The following is a 27,249-nucleotide window of genomic DNA, read 5'->3' as shown; positions in this document are numbered from 1 at the left end:
TGTGAATACACTCAGAGGCATATGGGAGTGCGTGGTGACTCAGAAACCTGGGAATTATATTGACACCTATAGGCCTCGTACGAAAGGATATCAGAAAACTACTGAGCTAGCTAAGGGGAGAGGCGCAGCTAAATACTTGGAGATAGGGGTAGTGCAGGGGGCAGGGCAGGGTCGGGACAGATACGCGGAACCTTCGGATATAGGTTCGTCAGGTAACTTTGAATGGAACGATTCAAGCGAATCGTTACAGTACTACTCTGCTAATATAACTAAAAAGGTGCAAATATTAACTAACAGTTAATTCTGTGTATAGAACAATATATATGCCTTACATCTGCTATACACCCTCTATCCTACATTTACTCTCTGTGCCTTGTGCTTCTAGCTTAATACTTCTTTGTCACGGTCAACTTGGACTGCCTCGGACTCTCTCCGGAGAACCCTCGTCACGTGCCCTAGTACATATATATATATCCTCTCACGAACCCCTGAGTTTCCTCAAGGATTCGTCTATCAATACTATCCTATACCCTTTTCTGCGCTTCATGCTTCCCGCTTCACGGCGCTCTCACACTCTCACATTTAACCTCGTTACAACACGCTCTCTTCAAAGGTGTAAACAGTCTCACGTCACAAAGCTAGAGTTTATAAGAGATATTGTAAGGATGGGGCTCTGTACCACTGCGCCAATACAACTAAAAAGGTGCGGATAATCAACTAACAATTGATTCTGCGTACAGAATAGTATATATACCTGTCGCGTGCTTAGCATAACACTTATCTTATCTAGTGTAAGGACGGGGCTCCGCACCACTCCGCCAATACAACCAAAAGGTACGAATAATCAACCAACGTTGATTTTCGGGTGCAGAATAGTATATATACCTGTCGCACGTAAGCGCCATCTCGGCCTTACATCTAGGTTGTATACATTTTTTTTTAGTTAAATAACTAGATCTTATATTACTCTTTTAATTACTTTAAACGTATGTGTAATCTCTACATATGTATTTATGTTATAAAGTTTCTAGTCTATTACTTTAAATTTTTTTACTTTAACTTTAGGATAGTGTTTCTTAAAAGCTTAAGATTGGTTATAATTAGAAAGCTCTATAATAAAGAACTACTAGCATGTAAAGATAAAACCTAGTAAAGGTATAAACTTTCCTTAAACAGGTTCCCTAAGGGTAGACATTAGTAATAGAAAGAAAATACAGGCTTTCTCTTCCTCTAGGGTAAGATACTGCTAGCCTTTTACCTTTTACCCTATTAATTGTTGTCTGTTTCCACAAAGCTAGACTGTAGTAAGAGGGACGCTGCTTAGTTCAGACTAGGTGGCGTAAGTTGTACGTACGTTAAGAGGGAGATCTTGTGCTAGGACTTGGCTGGCTCGGTCCATACTCGCAGTGTGGTGGCGTGGAAGTGATGAGGACACGGCCAACAATGACTCTACAGTATGATAACGTTATATTACTAAGGGCTTAATAGGGCGGCGGGGGAAGTATTAAGTTGCCAAAACAATGGATTTGTTCCAGCACAGGTGGTTTTTCCGCTACGCATGGATGGACGTTAGAGTATTGTTAGTACATTAGTTTCTTCCAAGGCAGTTTGTAAGATGTCTACGTGTTGCTTTCTGTGGGCGCTGTGATGTTTAAATGACAGCGTTATCAGATAGTGCCAAAATAAAATAATATAACACACAGGAAGGAGGTTAGAGAAACGGAAAAATAATGGTAAAAAAAGACCGAATAGTCCTGGTGGGGTCTGTTGAATGTGTTAGGCTGCACGCAACGACAAACATTGGGGACCAGACTCACTCGAACCCACGGCATCCGCATTACCAGACGAGGCCATATGAGTCTGACGAATCATATAAGAACGGCGCGCTACCACTGCGCCACAGGACTTAGAATCATTCGAGGTGAAATTTAATCATTTTTGAAAATTCTGCACACTATATATACATATTAAAGGAATCGAAAGACCATCTTCCTACAATGAGTCACCCGCACCTTGTATCATGCAGAAATGCAGCCGTAGATGATGACGGCACTTTCTTTCTTAGCTGGGTCATTTGTGGGCTTTGCCCCGCCTGTTTGGTGGCTGGGATGAGGGGTTGGGAATCGGACGTGCGAAGCACCTGATCGAGGAACAACTGACATCTACCGTCGAGCCCTCAATCATCAGCATCCCTTTCCATTTCCCAAAGCTGTGCGCTCATCGCAGACCTTTTCTGACACTATTGATCCCACCATCCACTTTGAAGATTAGGCAAACCGCAATCGAGGTAGGATTACCCTTTCCTTCCAATGATCACTCGGCATGGAATCGAACAAGGAGCCTCGAGCTCCATCTCGCCCTATCACCTGCAAAGGAGCGCCCCTGGTGCACTGTTCGTTCATATAGAGCTGCCGTCGCCCCAAACTCTCACCATACGGCAAGAATATCAACCTTAACATAACCCACTTCTAATGGCTGCCTAGGCCTTGCTATTACTCCTTCCTGCTCGGGCACTCGCACTCGTTATGACGATTCGAGCAACCAAATTCACCCCAGAGGTTCTCCTCAGTGCGCCTCGTCGGTCCGCAGGCATTCCGAATTCAGCCGGCTCCAAGATCTTGTATAGTGTGTCGACATACTCCTTTGCCGATCACTCCAAGAAGTCCGAGATCCGGATTCTGGACGTAGAAAGCCAGCAAACATCACTGATTTCAGATGAATCTTCCGCTAATGATCCGCATTGGCTGGGTGATGACGCGATTTTACTCTTGAATTCGGGAGAGGATGGCACAACACGTGTCCGTGTTGGAGGGGCTGATGATTTCAGCAATAGGTACTTGTCCCTTTTGAAGAGGTCCTCTCGGAAGAAAAAATTCTTTGGAATGTTTTGAGAATCGGGTGTACTGACGCAACTACAGTAGCTATGTCGCTGGAACAATTCCCGCTCCAGCAGGAAACGTTAAGGTTCATGCTCTGGATAACGGAGACTTCGCTTTTGCAATCTCAGCAAAGGCGACCCCAGACGGTGACTTCTTCAATCCCGAGACCGCCAAGAAGCCTCATACTAGTGGGAGACTCTACAAGACTCTTTTCGTCCGTCACTGGGATCACTATGTTACTGAAAACCGCAGCAACATCTGGCTGGGTAAGCTTCAGAAAAAGGATGGGAAATTTGAGCTGTCCAAACTGCAAAATGCATTGAAAGGAACAAGTCTAGAGTCTCCCATTGAACCATTCGGAGGCACAGATCATTTCGACATTAGCAGTTCCGGCCTCATTTTCACCGCAAAAGACCCGGGTCTTAACCCAGCCTTGCACACAAAGACAAACATCTACCTCGTCACGGCTCCCTCTTTCTGGAATAATATATTTACTAACGACAGTCCCTCACCCATAAAGGTTGACATCTACGGCTTCGAGGGTGCAAGTACAAGCCCAGTATTCTCGCCGGATGGGAAGAAGGCGGCTTTCTTATCCATGAAGAAAGACGGCTACGAGTCCGATAAAAACCATATCTTCATCATTCCGGACATCTCTAGACCTTCGTGGGTAGTTCACGCCCTTGCATCCGAAGACGGGAAGGGAAGCTGGGATCGCAGTCCTTCATCGATCATCTGGAGCCCTGATAGAGAATCACCTCTCTACCTTCTTGCCGAAGACCATGGGCGAGTTTGTCTCTTTGCGGCAGACTTTAAGGCCCATGGTGGACTAGCTGATCCTGAAATGATCGTAAAAGGAGGTTCCATAATAGATGTCCAAGCCTTGGGGAGTGGAGATCTATTCTTCTCTTCCACGAGCCTGATCGACAACAGTCTCTACTCTATCCTCCCTCTTCAAAGCCGAAAGCAAGAAATTGTTTACTCCCTCCCCGACGACTACTTCTCATCTAACGCTACAAGCACAAAATACATATCCTCCCAATCCAAGAATGGCGCCATGTTCGGGCTCTCGCGGAAACAGATCGACGAAATCCACTGGCCAGGCGCAGCCAAGAATACGTCGGTCCACGCGTGGGTAATAAAACCGAGCCATTTCAACTCGAAGGAGAAGTACCCTCTTGCGTATCTCATTCACGGTGGCCCACAAGGCGCATGGGAAGATGGGTGGAGCACGCGTTGGAATCCCGCCGTCTTTGCTGAACAGGGCTATGTGGTGATTTGTCCGAACCCGACTGGTAGCACCGGATACGGGCAAGCTTTTACAGATGCGATTGGCGGCGAATGGGGTGGTCTTCCATACGAAGATCTTGTTAAGGGATTCTCCTGGATCGAGAAGAATCTCCACTACGTCGACACTAAACGCGCCGTTGCGCTGGGCGCTTCATACGGTGGTTATATGAGTAAGTCCCGCTCCCACTCCCACCACCTCCTCCCCTCCTGCTTCCGAAATGCTGATATTGATTTCGCCCAGTGAACTGGATTCAAGGTCACCCCCTCGGCCGCAAATTCTTAGCCCTCGTCACCCACGACGGCGTCTTCAGCATGACGGGCCAACTCGCGTCAGAAGAACTCTACTTCCCCTTCCATGACCTGAAAGGCCCGCTCTGGAAAAACCGTGAGTCCTGGGCAAAATGGGATCCGTCCGCATTCACAGAAAACTGGGCCACTCCGCATCTCATCATCCACAATGAGCTGGATTATAGGTTGACGATTAGCGAAGGGTTGGCCGCGTTTCATACGCTTCAGAGTAGAGGCGTTGAGAGTCAGTTTTTGACGTTCCCGGATGAGAATCATTGGGTGGTGAAGCCGGAGAATAGTTTGTTGTGGCATGAGACGGTATTGGATTGGATTAACCCGAGGGTGGGGTTGCCGCTGTATTCGGAAAGTAGGAAGACGAAGGAGTGGAAGGTTACAGTCCAGCAAAAGGAATAGAAGAGTCAGGATATGTCGTTTGGGCAGAAAAAAGGATTCGAGTTTTGTTTTGTCACAAGGATCGAGAAGTGATTTCTTTTCAACTTCAATAGAGGTATGCAACGCTCACTCATCAATGTCTTGGGACGTGACTGTTGCCGCTTTGATAAAGGGTATATTATGAAAGGTCCCTGGGAGCATCCCCTGCATAATGAAGCAGACCACAACCATGTTCCTTCGGCCCCAACTTCTAGAATCCGCGCTGCTGTTAGCAGTCTGGATGTGAGGAACAGTAGTCGTACAAAGAAAACAGTCTTCCAAAGCACCCAAGAACGCCGTTCCCTCAACCGAATCATTCACGAATCCTCTGATCCATCTTCCGGCAGGCCCGCAATAACATCCTCAACGATGCTTATCAGGTCATCGACGTCTGGCCTCTCGCTTGGCTCCACCTTCAAACACTTCCTCACGACCTCTTTCACTGTGTCAGTAATTGCATCCTCGGCATTCGCCTTCTGCTTTCCCCTTTGTGGCCCTTCATCTGGAAATCTCCAATCTCCTCCCAGCACACATATGCTCAGACTACCACCTGTCTCCTCACTCCTCGCTTCGAATGGGCTCTTGCCGACAAGACATGCGTAGAGCGTGCAGCCGAGCGACCAAATGTCGACTTTAGTATCGATGATAGAGCCGGTCTTTACGTCGAAGAGTTCTGGGGCGCGGTAGGGCATTGTGGAGTGTTCCGCGGCGGTGTCCTGGACTTGGAGGGCGAGAGAGCGAGAGGTTATAGGGGTTGGGGATGGGGCGAGGGAGCCTAGGTCCATGAGGATGGGGGTTTTGCCGTCATCGGCTATCATTACGTTTCCTGCTCTATATTAGTATCAAGTGACAACCGCAGATACGGGTGCAGATGAAGAGGGCGCTGGAAGGACGTACCAGGCTTGATATCCCTATGCGCATACGCCCTCTCCCCACCCGGCGCGATCCCCTCCTGTGACATGGTAACCTCTGCTTCCATCAACGGTTCGGCCTCCATCTCCTCCTCATCATCGCCCTCCCTATGTCGTCTACTCGCCCTCATTTCCATCGCCTCCGCAGCGTCTGCATCCCCCCTCGCCGCCTCCTTCCTAACCTTCTTCGCCTTATTCTGACTTCCGGCTCCACCAGGCGGGCCCTTCACCTTATACTGATGCATAGCCTTCAGCGCTCTACATACTCCCAAGAAAAGTACCATTAGTCTCCTCTCCGGAAACTTTGTATGGTTGACCAAATTCGCATTAATCATATCCTGCAGATTCCCCCTCCGGTAGTACGGCAGCAGGATGTAGACTGTCTTTGCCTGCGGATCCGATTTATCGCTCGCGACAGAATAGTCGATGGAATGGATGATATTCGGGTGGGGCGAGAAGAGCGTGTAGGCTTCGACTTCTTTGAGGGCCAGGGCCACGCTTTCCTGGCCGAAGGGACAACGAATCTTCTTTAGCGCGAAGAGCTGTTGGTTCGACGTGTCTTGAACGAGGTAGACGTATGAGAAGCCGCCCTATTCAATAAAGGAAATTGTTATTCATATGCCATGTCCTATCTGCTATTGTTTGTGCGGGATAGGATGGGAAGGGGAGCTTACCTCTCCAAGTAGTCGCAGTATCTTGAAACTCCGACTGTTGATTTTAAGCTGCGGAGACGAGGGAAAGCAGACCATGCAATTCGTAAACGAATACACCAGGTCGAGGAAATATGAGCCTAACGCTGCCATGTTCATCAAACTACTCTTGAACGTTGGCGAAGGGTTGGGGCAGGTGTGGGGAGCTTCCAGAGCTACGCAGCGCAATGCGAGGGCTGAGTAGCAAAATAAATGTCGGGTTGGTTGTGCAAGCAATGTGGTAAGATTTCGGAAGGAGAGTGAGTGGTGAGTGGATGAAGAATAGTAGTGGAAAAGCGATTTGTTTTAGGTGAGATGGGCTTGCACAGTTAACAGTTTCGGGAAAGTTGACGATGTGGTTCGTTCACAGATGCCAAGGATGTGGCTGTGAGCAGCCACGGCAGACAGCCAACAGCCTATTCTATTCTAGGATGTCCGCTCTTCGTATTCACAAGTCGCTGAGCATGATCTGTCAGCATTTCTGTGTGGAGAGGTAAAACGAGCGGCGAGAATGGAGAGAATCCACTACCTAATCATTTAGGAGGTTAAATTAGAGGTTTAGATTTAATTCACTTTATTCATTATGCCAAGATACTCCGTATTGGCTAGATAGCAATATGAACGTCTTAGATTCTCTATCGAGCAATGACGATGTATCTAATCAAAAAACCCTCCTCGCGGTGATGATGAATGAGTTAACACTACCCAAATGTCCACCACGTATACAACGCTGGCATATTACAGACTAGTTACATCAAGGAAGCCTTATGCCCTGCGAAACGCCAGGAGTCCACAACACCGCTAATGCATGCACGCTAGGGCAAGCTAGAACATGCCAGTTGGAAAAGAAAGCCATATGCAAAACGGGCGCCGCTCCACATCCAAATGTCACGCCAATACCGAAAACCAGATATATCTACTCGAAGGTCATCTTCATTTCTTTCTCTTTCCCAAACTCGTCATCGTATTCGTCGGCCCAGGCATTATACCCCGGCGTAAAATTTGCATTAGAGTCCGTTAGAGCTGATTTCATTGGCGGTTGCTCTGCAGCTGCATTCCACGTCGGCATTTCCGGGGGTTCGTGGGAAGGAACAGGGGACTTCGAAGGTGGTATTGAAGGGGGATCTTTGAAAGATGACTCGAATGTCATTGTCATACCGCCATCTTCGTGTTCATCGTACTCTTCAAACCTCTTTTTTGGGAGCTCATGGTCTGAGTGATGGGAGTTGACTGAATAGTTTCCGTTGGAGCGGGTGGAAAGATTGCTGGAACTCGCGTTGAGATCTGAAGGATCAGGTCCAAGGCTATCATTGTAACTCTTGGTTTCGCGGAGTGTTGAGTACGGATTGGGCGAAATTGCTCCCATATCAATCTTCATTGGCGGCAATGTGGACTTGATCTCCTTGATCTCAATGGTTTCTCCAGAATCGACAGCAAGTGCTGCAACCTCCGCTCTGATTGCGTCGATATCAAACAGGACTGGTCCTTCAGGAGCGGCATCTCCTTCTTTACCCACTGGTGCCTTTGAATGTTCATCATACACCTCCCACTCTTTCTTCTCCACTTTCTTCTTCCGCCAAAAGCTGAAGCCCTTCTTTTCCGGTTTCTTTTCTAATTCTTTTCTGGCCTCTTCGATCTCGTTGATGAGCTCTCGCTGTCTCTTATCATGGTTTTCTGGGTCGGGGTCCTCGATTTCCGTGAATTCGTCGCTTTCTACGCTCCAGCCAACCTCTCTGAGAAGCTTTGGCATTGCTGCTCTGTAAGCCATATGTCCTGGGACAAGTTCAGTGACATTATGATTTTCGATCCCTGGCACTTCAACAGGCGCTAGACCTGCTACGCGCATAATACCTCCACTGGTTGCTCGGAAGAGATATCCTAAACAGCTTATTAGAGTCAGCTACGGGAGAAATTGGACATACCTACCTAAGATCCAATCATTTGTTGCATATCCATTTACAAATCGCCCAGGGACAATTGCTCGTGCTTTGATGTATTCGTCCTTTTTTGCTACGACCGGCGTGCCGAACATGTACACATTCTGGACGATACCGAAGGCTCCACGGTTTGCGAGCTCCTTAAGGCAGGCGAAGATGACTCTAGACCCTAGAGAGAACCCAACAAGAGTAATCGGCCGTGTCCCAAGGTTACGGTCAATAAGCGAGTCGGCAAGAATAAGCCCAGCCATATCTGCTCTTGCCTGTGAAACCGTCCAAGGGTTGTCGATTAGATATGATAGCTTTGTGAGCACAATGGGCAACTGCAGAGCCGCCATAAGGGCGACGAGGATGGTGCTACCCAACACTTGTTGGAGGCCTTGCGTGAGAGCCTGGAGAATCGTTGGTACCCCCTTTCATCATACCATGGGAAGACTTACCTCTGTCGCAAGAATGTTGATAGTGTCACCCATACTTCGGAGCATTTCCGGCTCCCAGAGGACGGAGTAGATGTCGCCCATAACTGGATCTACTGTGCTGTATGGCAGCCGAACGTCATCGACCTTGCCAATCATCCACCCGGATATTGTGACGATGAGATTGACTCTTTTGTTGTTGTGAAGAGGGCGATATTCAAAAGTTTTAACCGCACCCGTGCGTCTGTCTGCTGCTCTTACGGCAATCGTACCGCCACTCAGGACACCTGTTGTAGTGATGATAGCAGCACCTCCAGCACCAGCAAGAAATGTACCCGTCCCTGCGACGCCAATCGTGGTGAAGCCCGCGGCGAGACCAGCACCGATGACAGGAGCAAGAAGACCGGCAGACAGTCCAATGACTAAACCACCTCCGACCGTGGCAAGCCCCATAAAGGCAAGACGTTTCTTGTAAGCCCTCTTTCGTCTATTTTCCATATGGTCGTCTTCATTCCAGTTCTCCTTGTTGGCTTCCTCTTGCATTTCCAGGGCGTCTGTTACTCGCTTCTCAAATTTACAGATCTCGAGCCAATCCACGCTAAGATAGCTGCCAACATGCTCTAAAAGCTGTCTCGACCGCGAATCGTAGACAGAGTCTGCGATAAGAACTAGAAACAAGTCGCAGAGAATGGTCCACCGGAGGTCGATGTCAAGATTCTTAGTCTGGGGGAGCTGGGACGGAGTGCGGACTTCTGGAAGCTCTTCGCCTTCATGCTCATTGTAGGGTGGAGGTGGAGGGCTCTCAGCAGCATCGTAGAGGTTGACGGCAGACGAAGACATGGACTTTTCGGAATGTGAGTTGGGGCGCGGTGAGGAGACTGACAGTCTTGGTGAATCTGTTTCCTCGGTAACAGGGTTCTTTACCCGAGCATTCTGCATTAAGGCAGGGACTAAATCTGGCGGTTCTACCCCATGCTCGGCAAGTTGTTCAATCATAATTTGCTCCGAGGAATCGATATCCATATGTGTGTAAAGGCGAACCATCATCTTCTGGGACCACATCTTCAAAGCCGCCTCACACAGATCCAGCAGTTTTTTAGTGCCTTTCGTACGGTCCAGACCAGCGGGTTGTTTCGCCATTTGCACCATGGCCAGCCGCACAAGGCCAACGTAGGCTATGCGCTGACCTTCGGTGAGAAGTCCTTTGGTGGTCTGCATCTGTGCGAGCGGATCCCGGGCGCCTTCGTCTTCGTCCAACAAGGTGGTACCTTTCTCCTTGAAGAGATACGCAGTATTGTCGTCCATGCTAGTTACGGACTCTACGTCATCATCCATCGTGACTCTCGTGTAGCCTTTTGCAGCACCTCCGAGGTTTCCATAACCGTTCATGTCCTCGAGTTCCTCTTGGTTTTCCCGGGCAACGAGCTTGTTATCGTCGTTGTACATGTCAAAATGGGCATAGGCCGGCATTTCCTGCCATTCCTCGACCTCCTGATGCGCTTCCTGCTCTTTGTGAGTTTGAGGGGCGAGCTGCTGATGAGAGTACTCGGATATGGCGAAGGCATGATGTCCTTCGACATTTGTGGGTATCGATATGCTGCGATTGCGGGTCGTGGCTGCCGGCGGGGCAGTCTCGGGAAACTCTTTTGGCGATGTGGGTTCTGAGGACTTCTCGTCCTTCACCTGGACCCCGTGGTCCGGCTTCTCCGGCTTCTCCTGCTTCTCCTGCTTCTCCTTGTCGTGAACAAGACCGTTGACCGGCGAGTTGACAGTGTGGGGTTCATTTAGCTTCCCCGTGACTTGTTCTACTTTTGCAGTACTCTCTTCTGGCAGCGCAATATCCTGTCGGCTGGCTGACGCTGTTGCTGGCGCACTTTTAAACACATCTGAGTCCGAGTCCGAGCTGTCGTCCACTGGGGTCCTAGGCCGCCGTTTTCTTATAGGCAAGCCAAAGTCGTCATACTCGATGTCGGCCGTGGTCTTGTCCCTCGGTTCGGCCTTCTCTGTTATTTTGATAGGGGGCCCTGGAGTGAGCTCGTTCGACATGTTTTGGGCTAGTTCGCATGCATCGAGGGACGAGCCAAAGGAAATATGAACGAATATAAAGAGGAGTCTGCGCAGGAGAGCTCAGAGTCAGCGATTATGTACAGATATCAGCCAGATGCTCTCAGTGGTCGCGGGAGACAAAGGCTTAGCTTTCTGGCGTGCGAATTCGAGGGTCCACCTCCGCAGCCGTCTGACGCTTGGGCCACTCCCGAGACCGACCGAATTTAAATTTCCGAACTTGTGGTCGACCTTTGCATTCCTTCGCACACCCCGCAGCATCCTCAAACGTGAATCGTCACAATGCGGGTGAAGCGTGCAAAGGCCTATCGCAAGCTGATCCACCAGTATCAAGTTACCTTTAACTTCCGGGAGCCCTATCAGGTCCTTCGTAAGTGGCTGGCTGATTGGCGTTTGCGCCCGTTGCGGCTGACAATCTCGCAGTGGATTCGCAGATTCTTCAAGATGCGGCGCGCTTCAAGATGGACCTTGTCGGCCTGTTGGAGAGGACTCTCCAGGGCAAGGTCAAGCCCATGATCACGCAGTGCGACATGCGGCACCTCTACAACGCCGAACCGAAGGATCAAGCTCTGATCCTCAAGGCGAAGGAGTATGAACGGCGCCGCTGCAACCACCACGAGCTCGAGGACCCGCTTTCGACCCTCGAATGCCTCTCCTCCGTCGTCGACCCAAAAAACAGTCTGACCAACAAAAACCGCTATGTCGTGGCATCCCAGGACCCCAAAGTGAGGGCACACATGCGGGCCATACCCGGCGTGCCGCTGATCTACATAAATAAGAGCGTCGTGATTCTGGAACCCATGGCGGCAAGCACTCACAACCATCGCGAACAAGGCGAGAAGGCGAAGTTCAAGGCGGGGCTCAAGGGCCGGAGAGGAGTAAATCCGGGCCAAAAGAGGAAACGAGACGAAGCCGAGGAGGACAGCACTCAAGAGCAACACGGCAGTTCTATTATGGAGCGATCTACAGGAGACGATGGGCCTCAGAAGAAGAAGCGCACAAGGGGACCAAAAGGCCCGAATCCGCTTAGTGTGAAGAAGCCGAAGAAGAGAGTTCATCCGCCAGTCGAGCCTCACAGCAACGTTCCTGTCAAGCCAAAGAAAGCCGAGCCGGAGGCGCGCCGGCAGCAGGGCGTGGAGCCTGAAACGCCGATTCAAGAAGGCGAAGAGTCGGCCAAGAGGAAGAGGCAACGGAAACACAAGCCAAAAAGTGATAGTGGAGCCAGCAGTCAGATGAAAGCTGAAGTCGAGTCGAATACACCATGAGGGACCCCGTTCAATCCACGTCAAAGCTCCACTTCGCTGGACGGCCGTCTGAGCGCTCTCGCTCCGGGTCTTGAGTGTATCGCCTTGCACGTCGGTATGCTGATATAGCGGTCCAGATTGTATCATCTCCAGATTGCTCCTATTAATCTCTCATGAACATGAGAGGAGATTTGAGGCAGGAGGCACCTCGAACATCAGACCTTTTTGCCTTGCGCTAGAAGATCTGATACTTTCGGGGGGAGAACCAATGCGCTGCGGTCGTTGCGTTTCACGAACTCCACAACGACCTCTGCAGTCCTCTCCGGCTGGTCTTCTTGAAGGAAATGGCCGGCGGAGGGGAAGACTTGGAGCTGGAATTTCCCTGGAATATCATTTAGCGATATTGACAGATGAAATGTAGAATAGCTTTGATACCCACCTTGCATCTGCCCGATCATCAATTCTTTGTCCAGCCGATCAGTACCAGCGAGCATGAGCAGTTTTGCACCCTTCCCGCCCAGAAATTTGGAACTCATACCGGAAAACCAGTTCTCCCAGTATGCTTCCGTTGTAGAAAGATCGGTTCTCCATGCCCATCGACCTTCGGATGTCTGTAGTAACAGACTCGGAACACTGGCTCTTGCAGATTTTGGGTTTCGCAACGTCCGAGATCGAATATGCCAGTCAATTGCGGCGTCCAGCGTAGGGAACATTTTCGGTCTATTGGCGAGATACGCTTGCATATGTTTCAATGCCTCCATAGCTGAACCTTCTACCACATCCAAAACAGCGTACCCAAGCAACTTGTTCCCCAGGAGCCCTTGCTTTGCAGCATTCGTGACCACAGCACCACCCAAGCTGTGTCCTATCAAAACGACGGTGGGTAACTCTTTCCAGCCCATCCTTGCCTGTGTGAGGTGCATCATATCCACCATATCCTGACTCAAAAGATCAATCGACAAATCGTTATCAACATGCCCCTCTGGGCCCCAAACCACACTCCCATGATCCCTTGCCTCCACAGCCAGTATCCCCGCATCTGGAAGCTGTTTCTGAAGCTCCTTGGCAAACAGAGCGAAGCTCAGTGCAGAGCTTCCGGCACCATGATGCAACACCAGTAATGGAGCCTTAGCGGAATTCGGAGGGGTCAAGTATACGTGGAACTTTGCATGGCTCGAATCCGGCGACAGACGCTCGAGATAGAACTCCTGAGAGAAATAATCAGACCAACGAACGGATGGTGCAGGCCGCTGTGAAGACGTAGGGATTACAGTGCCGGTGCTCGACATAGAGGAAGCGGAGGAGGAATCATCTTCGTGCTCGACATCTTCATAGACAGGCGGTTCTGGCGGTAGCGGCCCGAGCTTCGTCTTTGCGAAGGTCTTGGCGAGACTGGACATGGTACTTAGTGGCAAGAACTAGGCTGAGTGCAGATCTATGGGATTTCGAGCTTGTGGGTGTGGGAATCCGATAATAGGGCGATTTGATGGTGGAGGTGCAGTTAAAATGCAGCAGGGGTATGTTAGCTTGAGTACTCTTGAGCTTGGCGTGGCGAGCGTGGCTATGATGTAATCACTGCCTCGTGCCGGCGTTCAATGTTTGGTCAGTGAGTGCGAAAGGTCAAAGGGAGGGGGAAGGTCAAACAATATTTTGCACGAGTTCACTCTCTATGCAATACTCTCCAATCAAAGTCGCATGGTGCATTCCCTGGCGCGTTGTGAGGATTGACAAGCCGGGATAGCTGCTCAACAGAAACAACATGACGTAGATCCCTATCGAAGGCGCTCTGGACCATCAATAAGTTCTCGCCTCTCAACACCACTACCATAAAATCAAAGAGTTGTCCATCGAGCTCCCCTCTTTCGCTCTTCCTCTAATCTCAAAGCTTTTCACTCTAATTCGTTTCAGTCGAGTCCCAAGCACTCGGTGGCTTACTAGGGCTTGTGTAGCTCTGATACTGGCTTTCACCGTCACCCGAGCTCCATTCACTCCACTCACTCTCGATGTGGGGGTCAAAGAAGGACCACCCGGAGAATGGCAATGACTCTCAAGGTCCGCAAGATGATCGCTCATCTACGAGAAGGAGCCTCGAACGAAGAGAACCAGACGAACGAACAAGACTTCTTCACAATCGGCCTCCCGCTTCCGACGGTTATTTGGATCCAGACGATCCGGCAGTAAGCCTAACAAGCCCCCATCATTTACATATATGTGCATGGCGCTAACATAAGAAGGTTTCCCCATACAATCTTTGGTCCGTCCGGTTCCTTCGATACTTTACCGTGCTCTTCCTGATGATATCCTTCATCTGGTGGGTGCTCCTTCTCGTCTCTATCTTCGTCTCCCCTCCAGGAATGCACTCCCGCGGTTCCGGCTTCTTTGACTTCGCCTACGCGTGCCTTACCATTGGTAATCTCCTCGTTGCTGTGATCTTCTTTGTCGCCCCCGCAAAGGCGATGCGTATCACCACCGCCATCATAGCCGCGCTACTACTAGTTGATATGATTATAATCCTCGCTGTTCCTCGAATTCGAATTGAAGAAGGCTGGGTCGGGATTGCGTCGGTTGTGTGGGCTGTCTTTATCGCTCTATGGTGTATCATTACAGACCGTGTCGTTGACTGGGGTAAGCGGGAGGAGGAAGAGCGGCTAACAGGCCGACCGGAAACCAGACGAACGCTGAAGGAATGGTTCGCGGTTCTATTGGCAACAATCTTCACGATAGTCTTCATCCTCATCACCGTCTTGATGACCGGAACCCTTGGGATTCGGGCTCGAGATGCAACGCTAGGAATGTATGGCGACCGAATCTTTGTCGACGGAGACAAGTATCAAGTCCATCTCGCCTGCATAGGAAACGTGACATATACAAAAGGACAGAAAGATGCCACCATCCTTCTCGAAGCCGGTGAGACGCCCTTGGAATATGACTTTGAACACTGGGCCTATGGCGCCTATCAAAACGGCACCATCTCGCGTTACTGCTACTGGGACCGCCCAGGATACGCCTGGTCAGACAATGCTCCCTCTCCACACTCCGCCGGTATGTCGGCGGACGCCCTTTCTGAAGCTCTCGCGAAGACTGGCGAGGAAGGCCCATGGATTCTAGTCTCCGCAGGAATCGGCAGCATCACGTCTCGAATCTTCAGCTCCCGACACCTCAAGCAAGTCACCGGCATCATGCTCGTAGACCCTTTACACGAAGACCTACTTCACCGATTATCGAGCCCTGGGCGCGGTTTTATTCTCTGGGCCTACGGCATCATTTCGCCGCTGGGCCTGGAGCGACTCAGTGGTGCTCTCTTCAAAGGCCGGACACGGGAAGACCGCGTCTACGGTCGGAACGCCTATCAATCCGGCAAATACATTAAAGCGCAGCTTCAAGAGAACCTAATCGCCGACTCTCTGTCCAAGAACGAAGTTGCCTCGGCCCGCAATATCCAGAGTGCGGATACTCCGGTGGTGATCGTAAGCAGTGGAATTAGGTGTAGGACGGATAGTGAGTGGGAGAGGAAGCAACATGATTTGACTAAGTTGACAGACAATCTGGTCAGTTGGGATGTAGTGAATCAGGCACCGCATCAGGTTTGGGACACGTATGATGGGAGGAGAATTATGGAAAAGAGTTTGGGCGCGTTAGTGAAAGCTGCGGGTAAAATGAAGACACTGGTGATGGAGGAGGCAGCGGAGTAGGAGGAGTTAGAGGGGCGAGGAGCGAGGAAAGCTGATTTAGATGTAAAGATTCATGAAAACTATGAGGGATAAGTATTCGTTTTGCTTCGTTTCGCTGTATTATATCTGTACGGCATACGTCTTAGTTCTCCTAAATTGGTACGTTTCTCCGTCACTCTGTCCCCTTCAGTATTATAGTCTTCATTTTAGCGACTATTGTGATTGGCTTAATTCTAGCAAAGGGTAAAGCTTCTTGGCGGTAAAATTGTATAACATTGTGTAAGGACAGAAAAGCGATAGTGGTAAGACCTTGGTCAGACTTGCCTCTACAACAATCAAAGAATGCAATCCTATCATCTGGACTTCGCAGCACACGGCTACCAAAAAATTTCAGTCCCACTTCCGCATCTCTCAAATCTCCACGGCCACGATGAACCGACACAACATCTGAGATGACAAATCAAACCAGAAAGGCATGATAAGCAGGCACCGCCTGCCAATTCCCAGCACCCTCCTCACCTTCATCACACTTCCCCCGGCGATGGTGATTTCTTTTTGTATTCTCTTTAGAGTGGCTATAGTGATTATGGGGATTGTCAGGCTGTTCTGTGTTATTGTAATCCGCACGAGAGGACGATCAGGTCATTGCCGAGGATGATCGATTGCTAGGAGAGGATGTAGATGAGGGTGACAAGGAAGAAGCGCCGCCTCCACTTCCATCAAGGCCTAGTCAGATCAGGAAGGCGGAGGAGGAATTAGTTGATTTGAAGGCTGCTGAAACTTCTTAACGCTTCTACGTCTGCTGCACTTGGAGGATTTATCATGGTGGCCAAGATGCTAAGGAACAGGAGGGACAGTAGGAGCATAATTGTCTGTTACCTTTCTATGATAATAACGCTAAATTTGTTTCTAAACCCAAGGTGGTTGTGTACGATGTCCTCAGCAACAGAAGGTAACTCATCAACATAACGCAGGCAACATTGAACTCTTCGACCATAAAGTGTCTATTCTTGCGTATTTGGCGTTGGCCAGGTTAAGATGTTTCTCTCTCCCCGAGGTCGGCTATTTCCAGGCCACTACATGCAACAGGAGGGCGAATTAAGCCAGGAATGATAATTGCCATAAGGCCAACACGCCGATTTAGTGTATAAATGTAGGATGTGTTAGAAATCTTCAAAAGACAGATACGTTAGGCAAGTATTTGCTACATACTAGAAAGGGGAGGGGAGGGAAAAGCGAAAAGAAAGAGGAAGCCAATGCCACTCCAAATACCTTGCATACAAGGCGCTTGCAACGACAGACTGTAGACTACACAGTTTGAAAAACCCCGAATAGTTCCATCAGTTTGCAAAAAATACTGCACAATTTCAATTTCCTAAGAAAACTGTCTTCTAAACCCTTGCACACGTGTTACTACTCAATTAACCTAGATGAAAAATTACATTCTGGGGAGCTTGTCAAGCCCTGCGAATCAAGTCATTAGCTTTGGGACTTTTCTGGTATACGGAACAACTTACATCCGTCGGTAGACTCACTAACGCTATTCTTGATGGCGCACTTATTCACCTCGGCCACAGACTAAGTGTTAAGGTTATTACTAACTAGGCTGGCGGAGTCCATAGCGCGCTTGAAGCGCGTCCCCCTTCCAGCCGAAGATATAATCGCCGTGGGTACCGTATTCCTTGCTACCTTGCTATCTTCGAAGCCCCAGACGAAGAGTCGCGAGCCGTCCGCAAGCCGCAACGACTTATTGTTAAACTAGGTCGGGTTCTACATGGCCTTGTAGGCAACCTGAAGCATGCGGATGGGATGCGAGGACGGGCACGGCCCAGCATTCATAAACCCTCCTTTCACTGTGTTGTCCATGTGGTCTTGTTGGTTGGGGCTGTCGAGGTTCTTCCCGTCCTAGCACGAGGGGAAGCGGTGAATGGCTATGATACCCGCTGGACAGGGTTCTTTGGGGAACTCGTTAGCCTCACTGCCTCGCGTGCTCACATTTCAAAAGCATGTGTAGCTAAGGCCTGGGTTTGAGCCCTTGGTGGTGATCGGGCTGCCGACCGTCATTCGGAGGCTCTAGAGTATCGCTAGTCTCGCAGAGTAACTTTTGTGAATTGCAAACCTACTAGCTCGAAGGACGTTACCTTTGTCTTACCACTTGAGTTAAAGTCTTGCTCGATGTAACAGATGGTCATCCCGCCGGTGAGAGAACCCAGGTGAGAATTTGGGACGATCAACAAGCTGGTTCTCTAGTCTCCAATCCAAACACAAACCTAAGTTACCGTAACCAATCTACCGACATCACTGGGATTGCCGAGAGTTGACGGTAGAATACCCGTGGAAAGATAGAGTGCAAGATATCCAATGATGGGGTTGTATTACAGTGTTCTACGAAAACCAGCCTGCCCTTACGATAAATGCGCAACCAACTTTCTTTGTAGCGGATTTTCGGAGGAAACACCCGTTAGATACGAAGCCTCTAAACCAATCCAGCACGGTGAGGTAAGAGGTTATTGTGCTTGGAAATAGAGAGGTATCTTTGGGTTTGCATCTCAATCCTACGTAGCAACGAATTTGAAGAAAAGAAACCCACGTTCTAACCGCACATGAACACTAGGTTCTTCAGTATCTTTCGAATGATAGGCAACCCTTTACAGAGTAATAAATTGGAACAACCCTTTATCAGAGACATCATCCTCCAAGTCGCCCAAATAACTACCTTTTTCAAGGGACTTTTCAAGCTTTTGTGTGACAATAGACTTGTAACCAAATGCGGTAATGCAAGCTGCATATGCTTGTTGAAAACGCGGTTCGGCCTCCTCCCAGGAAGCCATCTCTTGGACCATCTTGCCGATCTTCATTAGCAAGGAAATGGTGTTAGGATGATCAGGCCCATTTTCTGCAACAACCTCTGATTCCACAACTTCAAGAATCTCGTAGGCGTCGGCTGTAAACCCCTCTTCCAGGCCATATTCAGCCAGGTCAACAGCAGCTCTGAAGAAGTCGTTTGTTTTGCTGCAGTCAAGACTACAGAGCGACGTTATGGAAATTTTGGCTTGTGCAAAAGCCTCGCCCGCTTCGTCGGACATAAGGGATTTGCTGTAGAGATTCACTAGTAGACGTCTAATCCGAACGATATCTATTAAGTTGCGTTCCGGATTCTTCATTAGTTGGTTAAGTAAGTTGAGCAGTCTTTGTTCTGGCCGATCTATGCTCTCTAAATTAGTTACAGCCGCATTTTCTATCTCTAGTTGAAGGACCAGCTGAGAAGATGCTGGATTTCTCTCATCGCCGGATGTTCCTGAGAGCATAGTGGAGGTATATAACGATGGTAGGTCGACGTTGATTGCTGATTGTGCCTCTTTTCCCTTAGTATTAGAATATAAGGACGTTGATTTCAAGTCATCTGTCAACCGTCTCATGAGGTTAAGGGAATCCTCGTGTCGGTCCCATGCTTGCAGGAGTAAACCGACTGTTCCATAATGATTCAACGTCTTTTCATGACCTTGACCCCACCGATGTACAAATTGATCCGTCAGTTCATCGAGCACACTGTCGGCTCTCGTCATGTGATTGCGTCGCCCGTAGAAGCGGGCTACCTGGTATGTGATGTTGGCCCTGAGCTCGTCAGCGGGAGGGAGTAGATTTCGACAAGCCTCCAAGGCCTCAGTGAATTTCTCATCTGCACCATCGAAATCATTGAGCCGCTCTAGGTCAAGCGCTTGGCCTTTCACGGTAGATATATCTGCTACTGTGTGCCCGTTCCACCTCAGTCGGATTCCACAATATTGGGATGCCATACCACCAGAGGATCCAACGTGGTTTCGCGCCCGCTGAGGAGAAATGTTTGGCGTGGCCACTACACCGGGAACGGTGTGGTTTTGGGGTGTGTAATAGGTCATACCGAGTGGAGTTGGTTCATCTGAAAGAAGTCAATCGAAAGCGTAGAGGGACGAAACATGCAATTAAGCTGACCAAGGTGAGCATCTTCTTCCTCGTTTCCATTTTCATTGCCACGAGTCTTCATTATACGATCAACGGTCCACACTTGACCACCCCACTGGAACTCTGTATCTCTTGGCGGGTTCTCTCTTCTTCTCTTGCCTGCCTTGGTCTTCATTATTTGACGCTCTCGTTTCCCAAGATTTTTCGACCATCCCCAGTCGTTAAACTGATCCTTGTATTGCTTCTCCCTGAAAAACTTAGCGCCCTTACATACCGGGAGAGGGAAGTATTAGATCACCAACGTTGCATCAAACTTGTGCGTTTCGATCATATATCTTTGCAACTCCTTGAGCTTTTTATTCCCTTTCATATATTGATCGTACATCGTTTGCTTATGATTATCCCATGGTAGATCACGCCTGTTGGGCCGCTTAGATTTGCCCTTTGTTTGCGTAATTGGGAGTGGAATAGTTTCATGGCGAGGTTCCTGGAAAGGTTGGCTATGTCTGAAATGGGGTGCCAGCTCTGCTTCTTGCGACCAGGCTGTCACACCGTCCCCATACGGTGGGAAGGATAGGGGGACCGTCGGAAGTGAAGCATCAGGAACAAGTGTTTGATATTCTGTGCTGGGGAATGAGCCGAAGGCAGGAGTAGTTTGAGGGAGAGCACCATTTGAATGCCATGTTGAAGGAGCACCCAGAGATGTGCGTCCAGTTGCGTCCCAGTGGTTGCGCGGTGGGTCCATTGTTCTTCCGTCTTCAATATTTCGGTGTTGGTAGAAATTGTAACCGGAATTACTCACTTTCGAAATGGCACCGTCGGAGTCCCCAGTTTGGGGTAAAGACGGGACGGGACATCGCCAGGCCGCGTTCACTGAGGCGGCAAAGTTTCCTCGGAATCGGGAACCGTGCGGCGGTGTCCGTCTTGATTGGCTTGCAGAAAGTACCTTCGAAAGGACGGCTGAAAGTACTCGGCTGACTCCCCCACCGTTGGGCCATCAAATGTGTTGTCCAAAGTTAAGCGCAAGGCAGAGAGACCCACTATATCCCTGCATTGGTCTGTTCGGGGAGACGCAGTACTTTCCGCAGAACTTCAGCAGGACTTTTTCTCGCTCCCTGGTTGGGTGCCTTTCGAATGGACCTTGCAGCACACCGAACGTCCCTCGCCTCAGCCGCCGGCTGCTTCGCTTGATCTCCAGAACTTTTCTGATCCAGCGGGCGCCAGTGTCCGAAAATCACTAGGTAATATTAAATCGCAGACAAAATGTCTACATACCAACACGATGACAGTGAATCATGTAAGCCACCTGAGGATGTATTGATTTTTCCAAAAGTCTCTATTGGAGTTCAATTGCTTTCGAGAGAAAAAGTGCAAGTCTCAAGGTTGTTAGACGTCTGCTAACGTAATTAGTCATCCGTTACGCAACGAATGTTATAATACGGTCCCCTCTCGTGTTCCGAAATCCTACATGCACATTCGCCTTTTTCTTTCAACCTCTTACGACCAAATATGCATCACCAGCCCGTAGCTACCGTGAGAATGTCTATCACGGAATAGCAGTGATGCTGCCTTAGGACACATGACTGTACGCCCCCACCAATCGTCGAGACTAACGCTCGTTTCGAACTTTGGTCGAACTTTGGCCGTACTTTTTGGGGACTTCTGTGCCCATAGACCCTTGTCGGCCTATGAGTTTGTATCCTCCTCCCGTTAGGCAATCCTGCATCTCAATTGCATCGGTTGTACGTCCCAGAGGAAAGTTCCTCAAAGTACCCTCAAAGTTCCGGGTTAGCCTGTTCGAACGCTGTCCTTTGTGGTCAGTGAGTCTCTTGCATGGCGCTTGGTTCTTTTGCCTTCTTCCATTGCCCTTAGATATAAAGAATATCTTCTCGCTCCCTTCAACTGCCTCTTCTCTGTAGCCTTCAAGTCTTCTCTCCTCATTCACTTACTCCCTACTTCACTGCTTCCCCGACTATTATTTCAAAGCTCAGACAGATATACTTGCGATACGCACCTCTTGTATCGGTTTGCACGGTCAAATGGCGGCCCACTCATCTCCTAAAACGATGAATTTTGCGGATCCGGACACTCTTGGTAGTGAGTCCCAGCGAAGCAACGCAAAAGTTGGCGGGCAACTGTCGCTTCTAAAGGTGACTTTGACAGGATTTATCAATGATTTATCAACTGACTTATATGATTGTCATCCTATAGCCAAATTCGGATTCTTCCGCTACTGCTAGCTATACTGAAATATCTCGAAAGCGCACCAAGATCACCCGTTCAGGCACTTCAGAAAATAGGCCTGCTGTGCTAGCGGAATTGACGGGTGAGAGGTTGAAGCAATTCAGCGGTAGTATGGTAATAGCTGGAACGATGATGACTCATTGGCTGGAAGAATCTTTCCAAGATGGGCCGTTTCACAATGTTGGCGCCGTTAAGTCTTCCAGTCGGATTGCGCGAGAATTGAAGCCAGGCTCTAAGTCGGCTGGTACCGAAGAGAAGAAGGAAAGCAGCGACTAAGAAATTTGGCTAAGCTCACCAGCTTGCAATTGAGTGGGAGGAGGAAAGAGATCATGGTGGAGCAGGTCAAACAGACTCACTACAATAAACGGCGTTGCGATAAGCACGTTTGTAAACCCACAATGAAACATGATACATTACGTGCTATGTGTAAGATACAACTGCGGCCGTGGGTGGCATACCCTGGAAGGCAACCGCCAAGGAGGTCCAAGCGTGCACCTGCAATGCCTCCTCTCCACCACTGCCCGCAGCCGCAATCACATATAAATGCGTTGCTCGCAATCAAGATGAGCGGATACATAATGAAATTCGAATTTCCAGTCCTCACATCGACTCTGATCAATTTCAATCATCTCGAGAATTCATACTACTTTTTCTACGTACTATCGGATATTCATTAGCGCTTCCTCCGCGTTTCGAAGCCTTGCTTTGAACAGTCTTACGCCTCTCGATCTTGGGGACTGCCCAATGGTATGTGCTTATTGAAAAGGCGACGACGAGCGAGAGTCAGCAACACTGAGAAATTATAGACATATCGCCGATGGCTACCGCAAATATGTCGGATCCGTTCCAGCTTTTCGACTGGGATGAGCTGGACCAGCCTGAAAATCAATCAGCTCCAGAGCCGGGTTTGAAGCTGGAGTTAAGGACCTACGATGTCCGGGAAACCTCGAAAGGAGACAAAGTTCCCCTTGAGACTGGGAAAACAACGAAATTCCGGGCTCAGGTGGACAAAGATCGCAACTCTGCCATGGTAGTGACGAAATCGTATTACAGCAATCAGACTTTGAAGCAAGTTGAACTCGTCATAAGGTCGCCGCATATCAAAGCCGCCATGGCATCTGTCATAAAGAAGTACCCCGAGATGAATTTGGGTGACGAAAAGATCACCATTATCGGTCCGCCGCGATGCCTCTTTCATTTCCGAAAAGAGCTCAGAGCTTACGGGCGACAGCTTAGGGACAGAGATGCTGCAGAGCATCTAGCATTTGCATTAAACTACATGCAAACCAATTTGGCGGAGGACATATCGCATTACAATAATTGCATAGCGAAGCATGGCGATTCCCCTGGACTGGACTTCGAGCGACTGTGGATGGAATATCGTCCTGGAGACCTTATCTTCGTCAAGTCTAATGGTGTGGAGTGGATTGGAAGGCTCGTTCGTATGACAGCTGCTGGCTTCATTTGGAAACATTGGGATGTGGAACTTGAGACAATCATCTACCAAGGTTCAGTGCTCCGCTATTGGACTGAGGATGTGCAGATCCCTACGTATGATGGTTTCAAACAATTCAAGGACCTGGATGTCTTCCCACTGAGATATCATCCCGAACGTCAGGCCATTACGAGGAAAATGATGGATAGAGGAGAGAAGTTCCTTGGCCTAAAGGGTGTCCATCAACGTTTTTATTGTGGTCCCGCACAATGGGCTTCAGATCGGAAGAATGACGAGGATGACGACTGGGATTTCCATTTTGAGAAATTCAAGGTATTTGGATGCGCAATGATAATTTGAGAAATCTAGAGGCTGATCCTCGAACGTGCAGGTAACAAGCCGAGTCATGATCGACGCAGCTGGTTTTTGTGAAGCTCGTCCAGACCATGCAGATGCGTACTTTAGTTCATACGAAAAGAGCAAGATTGCTCAGATTGCACCCGACTCCCTTTCCGGCGAACAGAAACTGATATACAGCCACCAAGTGCACGGGTTCTCGCTTACGGACAAACGATGGTGTGTTTTTGAGGTAGACAATATCAAGCCTATTGACTACGACGGCAAAGCATTTGACAATCTGCGTCTACCCCAGGAACAGAAAGATACACTTCTAGCCTTGGCCAAGATCCATACAAAGGACGATTTCCAGTTCGACGATTTCATCAAAGGGAAAGGGAGAGGCATGATAGTTTTGCTGCACGGAGAACCCGGTATTGGCAAGACGCTTACTGCAGGTATCTGATGTTCTGAAGCACTTTCGTTAGACCATCCTGACATATCTTCGGCAGAAAGCATTGCAGACTATACTAAGAAGCCATTGTTCCCAATTCGTAGCGGAGACTTGGGCGTTGAGGCTTCGTCTCTTGAAAAGTGCCTAAATGAAGCTTTCGAAATGGCTGCGAAATGGAATGCAATCATCCTCATAGACGAGGCGGATGTGTACCTCGAACAACGGCAGCCCAACGAGCTCCAGCGGAATAGTCTTGTTTCCGGTACTAGGGAGAGCATCTACATTTGACAACGGCGAGCTAATAATTCTACAGTATTCTTACGTGTCCTTGAGTACTATGAAGGCATCATGTTTTTGACAACGAATCGCGTTGAGCAATTCGACCTTGCTGTCAAGTCTAGAATCCACTTGACCCTGAAGTATAGCCGATTGTCGGAGGCATCCAGACGAGCGTTATGGCACGATTTCTTGCAAACAGGATCTTCGGGCAGTAACCTCAACCACTTCGATGACCGTCTCCTGGATGAACTGGCGTCGCATGACCTCAATGGTCGCCAGATGCGGAATGTTGTTCGCACTGCGTATGCCATTGCACTTAGTAAGGGATCAAGCCTTACTGCGGACCATCTGCGGACCACGATCAAAGCGATGGTGACGTTTCAGGAAGAGAGGAATTTGAGCGATTCAGATTCGTCGTCTGTCCGCCACGAATGGGGGAGTCATGAACGACGCCGCAAACGGCCAAGGCTCCTATCACACGATTCATAGCATAGATCTGCTTTCAGTCTCTCGCGGAACGAGCTGTGGCACTTCAAATACGGATATTTAAACAACCCAAGCCCCAAAGCCATCCTTTATTTTGGTACTGATTTGATAGCAAAGTGGTTGCATTGGATAGCTCTTAATGAATTCTTGAATAAGTTAAGACGGCTTAAGGGTGGAGCCCGGCAACTAGATTATTAGGGTTAGAAACAGGGTACAGAGACAAAACCTAAAGGTCGAAGCCTAGTGGCTAGCGCTAGGAGGGAAGTGCACAGTAGACTGCATAGCGCATGCATCTGCTTCGTAAGATAGTGAGCAAGAAGAAGGTTAAGCAACCGCAGAATATCTATAAAACCAGGGCAAATAGATTAATTATAGCTATATAGACTTATTTTCAAGAAAACGAAGGCTTAGTAAAAGAAAAAGGTAAGCCTTATTAGCCAACGTTAGGTGTGTAGGCGTGCAGGAGCAGGTGTAAAGTTGTGAAATTTTCAAAGACAGAGCCAGATATTACTTCGTACATCTGGCAACTAAGGACCATGAGACCTAGAAGTGGTCACCAATTTAAGCGTGAAATTGCAATGCGCACCGTGTTTCTAATTCTACAACAAAAACTCTAGCTTTTACTAGGTGATTATCCTGCCCAGCTAGCGTCTCCGAGCCCCTCAAAGAAGGAGATGTCGGATCACTTAAGATGAGTCTAAATGTAATCACGTTTACATCTGCAGGGTCATTCCACGTGCTGTCAAGCCGTTGCTGGAGGTCGATGAGCTAGTATCGATGGCGCAGTTCCAGTACCAAAGCATGTCTTTCTAATACAGAATATAGACGTTAATATTATATAGAGAATAGTTTATAGAGCCAAGGGTATTATTTTTATTAAGAAATATATTTTCGTTGCTGAGATATGAAAGAAAATGCGGTAGGGGAAACGAAAATCTCGCAGAGCGCCAAGAATTCTGTCCATTTTTACATATGCTAAATTCGCGTGGTTCTCAATCTACCTGAGCACGGGAGTACTCGGGCCCTGCTCACTGCTGCTCATGCTGAGCACAGGCTTGCACAGCCAAGCTCAGAGTTCCTACTAATGGATTAGGCTAAACTGGCACGTATTCAGGTCTGGAAACGGAAAAGGAATTTGGTGATGCTTAGACTGGTTTGTGGGTACACTTGTATATATATATATATATGTCTTGGTTTTTGGAGGTTTGGAGACTAAGTTGGAATGACGCTTCTCGCAACTCATGTACGGTAAATTGGAAGACAGCAAACAATAAGTTCATGTGCATACATGGAAAACTCTTTCTACTGCAAAATCAAAGCACCAACGCCTAGGGTATCAAATGCAAATGAATCCCCACGATTCCCGGTCCCTCCAGTTCACTCCGTATCGAAACCCAAATGTTCCAGCCTCACCCTCAGCCCCTCAGCCGTCTGATCCGCACTTGCCAGGGCATCCGCCAATCTCCTCAAATCGGCGTACAACTCCCTAGGATCCCTAGTCTCCTCCGAACTCATTCTGCCAGTTCCATCTCTCATCCAAACATCCTCTTGACTAACTGGCCTATCCCCTTCGTTTATCACCATAGCCTCTCGCCTCCTCCTTCGCAAATCCCTCTCCTCAGCACTACTTCCTTCATGATTCCTCGGCCGATTCGTCCGCCCATCCAACCATGTCAACGTGGCATTCGGATCCGGACGTCTCTCAGCTCTCAGGGTGCGCGGCGTAGGCGGCAAAACAACCTCTTGTACGACGCCATAATCACAAAGCAGATTAAACGCAAGTCTCGCTCTACGCTGCACCGTAGCATTTGGACTGCTAAGCTCTCTTAGCAGTCTAGTGCGCGAGGGCCCGTGCGCAAAGAACCGCTCGCACAGGATCTTGGTCGCGGCTTTGCGGATCTCGACATTGTCACATGTGGCGAGGATTTCGAGCGAGGCGGTTTTTATGGCGTCTTCTTTGCCGCGCGCGGGGAGGGGGTTTGAGGGTTGTGGCGGCTTGGTGTGAACTTCGGTTAGGTGCACGATGGTGCGAAGACCGTGGGCTACGCCTTTTATAGCGATGAAAGTGAATACGCCTGTGAGTTGAAGCTTGGTTAGTAAGGCTGGAAGTGGAGTTGCAGATTGTGGGGATTGCATACCAAGGCCGAGCCAAAGCCAGCGGTCGTCTATTCTGGGCGCCATTGTTGAGTGTGCATGCGCGAGAACTGCATGGTCTCTTAAGGCTATGCAGACTTTGGGAAGTTTGGGGGAGG

The 27,249-nt window shown here is 49.1% G+C and overlaps 9 protein-coding genes across 9 annotated transcripts; 4 read left to right on the top strand and 5 right to left on the bottom strand.

Annotated features, from left to right (window-relative positions):
• Positions 1 to 2,166: 2,166 nt before the first annotated feature.
• On the top strand, positions 2,167 to 4,974 carry BDR25DRAFT_291001 (dipeptidyl-peptidase-like protein V precursor). The gene is made up of 4 exons (XM_033688559.1): positions 2,167 to 2,287; positions 2,484 to 2,833; positions 2,919 to 4,339; positions 4,411 to 4,974. Exons 2-4 carry the CDS (start codon positions 2,526 to 2,528, stop codon positions 4,869 to 4,871), a joined length of 2,190 nt encoding a protein of 729 aa, XP_033545086.1. The 5' UTR covers positions 2,167 to 2,287; positions 2,484 to 2,525; the 3' UTR covers positions 4,872 to 4,974.
• A 35-nt stretch (positions 4,975 to 5,009) lies between these two features.
• On the bottom strand, positions 5,010 to 6,810 carry BDR25DRAFT_266013 (kinase-like protein). The gene is made up of 3 exons (XM_033686955.1): positions 6,475 to 6,810; positions 5,787 to 6,390; positions 5,010 to 5,715 (listed from the first exon to the last, which is right to left on the bottom strand). Exons 1-3 carry the CDS (start codon positions 6,607 to 6,609, stop codon positions 5,207 to 5,209), a joined length of 1,248 nt encoding a protein of 415 aa, XP_033545085.1. The 5' UTR covers positions 6,610 to 6,810; the 3' UTR covers positions 5,010 to 5,206.
• Positions 6,811 to 7,128: 318 nt separating this feature from the next.
• On the bottom strand, positions 7,129 to 11,037 carry BDR25DRAFT_290994 (DUF726-domain-containing protein). Its single transcript, XM_033688558.1, has 3 exons — positions 8,867 to 11,037; positions 8,416 to 8,818; positions 7,129 to 8,367 (listed from the first exon to the last, which is right to left on the bottom strand). Exons 1-3 carry the CDS (start codon positions 10,886 to 10,888, stop codon positions 7,406 to 7,408), a joined length of 3,387 nt encoding a protein of 1,128 aa, XP_033545084.1. The 5' UTR covers positions 10,889 to 11,037; the 3' UTR covers positions 7,129 to 7,405.
• Positions 11,038 to 11,159: 122 nt separating this feature from the next.
• On the top strand, positions 11,160 to 12,596 carry BDR25DRAFT_266005 (rRNA-processing protein UTP23). The gene is made up of 3 exons (XM_033686954.1): positions 11,160 to 11,276; positions 11,330 to 12,532; positions 12,590 to 12,596. The coding sequence occupies exons 1-2, from the start codon at positions 11,189 to 11,191 to the stop codon at positions 12,169 to 12,171; spliced, it is 930 nt and encodes a 309-aa protein (XP_033545083.1). The 5' UTR covers positions 11,160 to 11,188; the 3' UTR covers positions 12,172 to 12,532; positions 12,590 to 12,596.
• On the bottom strand, positions 12,366 to 13,550 carry BDR25DRAFT_232732 (protein phosphatase methylesteras-like protein 1; the record flags this gene model as incomplete). Its single annotated transcript, XM_033685418.1, has 2 exons — positions 12,366 to 12,532; positions 12,590 to 13,550. 2 exons carry the CDS (start codon positions 13,548 to 13,550, stop codon positions 12,366 to 12,368), a joined length of 1,128 nt encoding a protein of 375 aa, XP_033545082.1.
• Positions 13,551 to 13,769: 219 nt separating this feature from the next.
• On the top strand, positions 13,770 to 16,135 carry BDR25DRAFT_265999 (uncharacterized protein). Its single transcript, XM_033686953.1, has 2 exons — positions 13,770 to 14,327; positions 14,385 to 16,135. Exons 1-2 carry the CDS (start codon positions 14,154 to 14,156, stop codon positions 15,840 to 15,842), a joined length of 1,632 nt encoding a protein of 543 aa, XP_033545081.1. The 5' UTR covers positions 13,770 to 14,153; the 3' UTR covers positions 15,843 to 16,135.
• A 2,334-nt stretch (positions 16,136 to 18,469) lies between these two features.
• On the bottom strand, positions 18,470 to 20,508 carry BDR25DRAFT_344515 (uncharacterized protein; the record flags this gene model as incomplete). Its single annotated transcript, XM_033693947.1, has 3 exons — positions 18,470 to 19,740; positions 19,794 to 20,011; positions 20,066 to 20,508. 3 exons carry the CDS (start codon positions 20,506 to 20,508, stop codon positions 18,470 to 18,472), a joined length of 1,932 nt encoding a protein of 643 aa, XP_033545080.1.
• Positions 20,509 to 22,600: 2,092 nt separating this feature from the next.
• Positions 22,601 to 25,000, top strand: BDR25DRAFT_335614 (P-loop containing nucleoside triphosphate hydrolase protein; the record flags this gene model as incomplete). The annotated part of the gene is made up of 5 exons (XM_033693032.1): positions 22,601 to 22,754; positions 22,814 to 23,775; positions 23,834 to 24,236; positions 24,291 to 24,494; positions 24,546 to 25,000. Exons 2-5 carry the CDS (start codon positions 22,825 to 22,827, stop codon positions 24,998 to 25,000), a joined length of 2,013 nt encoding a protein of 670 aa, XP_033545079.1. The 5' UTR covers positions 22,601 to 22,754; positions 22,814 to 22,824.
• Positions 25,001 to 26,304: 1,304 nt separating this feature from the next.
• Positions 26,305 to 27,248, bottom strand: BDR25DRAFT_305217 (uncharacterized protein). Its single transcript, XM_033690365.1, has 2 exons — positions 27,136 to 27,248; positions 26,305 to 27,072 (listed from the first exon to the last, which is right to left on the bottom strand). Exons 1-2 carry the CDS (start codon positions 27,176 to 27,178, stop codon positions 26,375 to 26,377), a joined length of 741 nt encoding a protein of 246 aa, XP_033545078.1. The 5' UTR covers positions 27,179 to 27,248; the 3' UTR covers positions 26,305 to 26,374.
• Position 27,249: the final 1 nt, after the last annotated feature.

This window comes from Lindgomyces ingoldianus (assembly GCF_010093535.1).
Source record: "Lindgomyces ingoldianus strain ATCC 200398 unplaced genomic scaffold BDR25scaffold_26, whole genome shotgun sequence".
NCBI classification, from domain to species: domain Eukaryota; kingdom Fungi; phylum Ascomycota; class Dothideomycetes; order Pleosporales; family Lindgomycetaceae; genus Lindgomyces; species Lindgomyces ingoldianus.
Note: the sequence above shows the minus strand (reverse complement) of the source record. Positions and strands in the feature narration are given on the sequence as shown.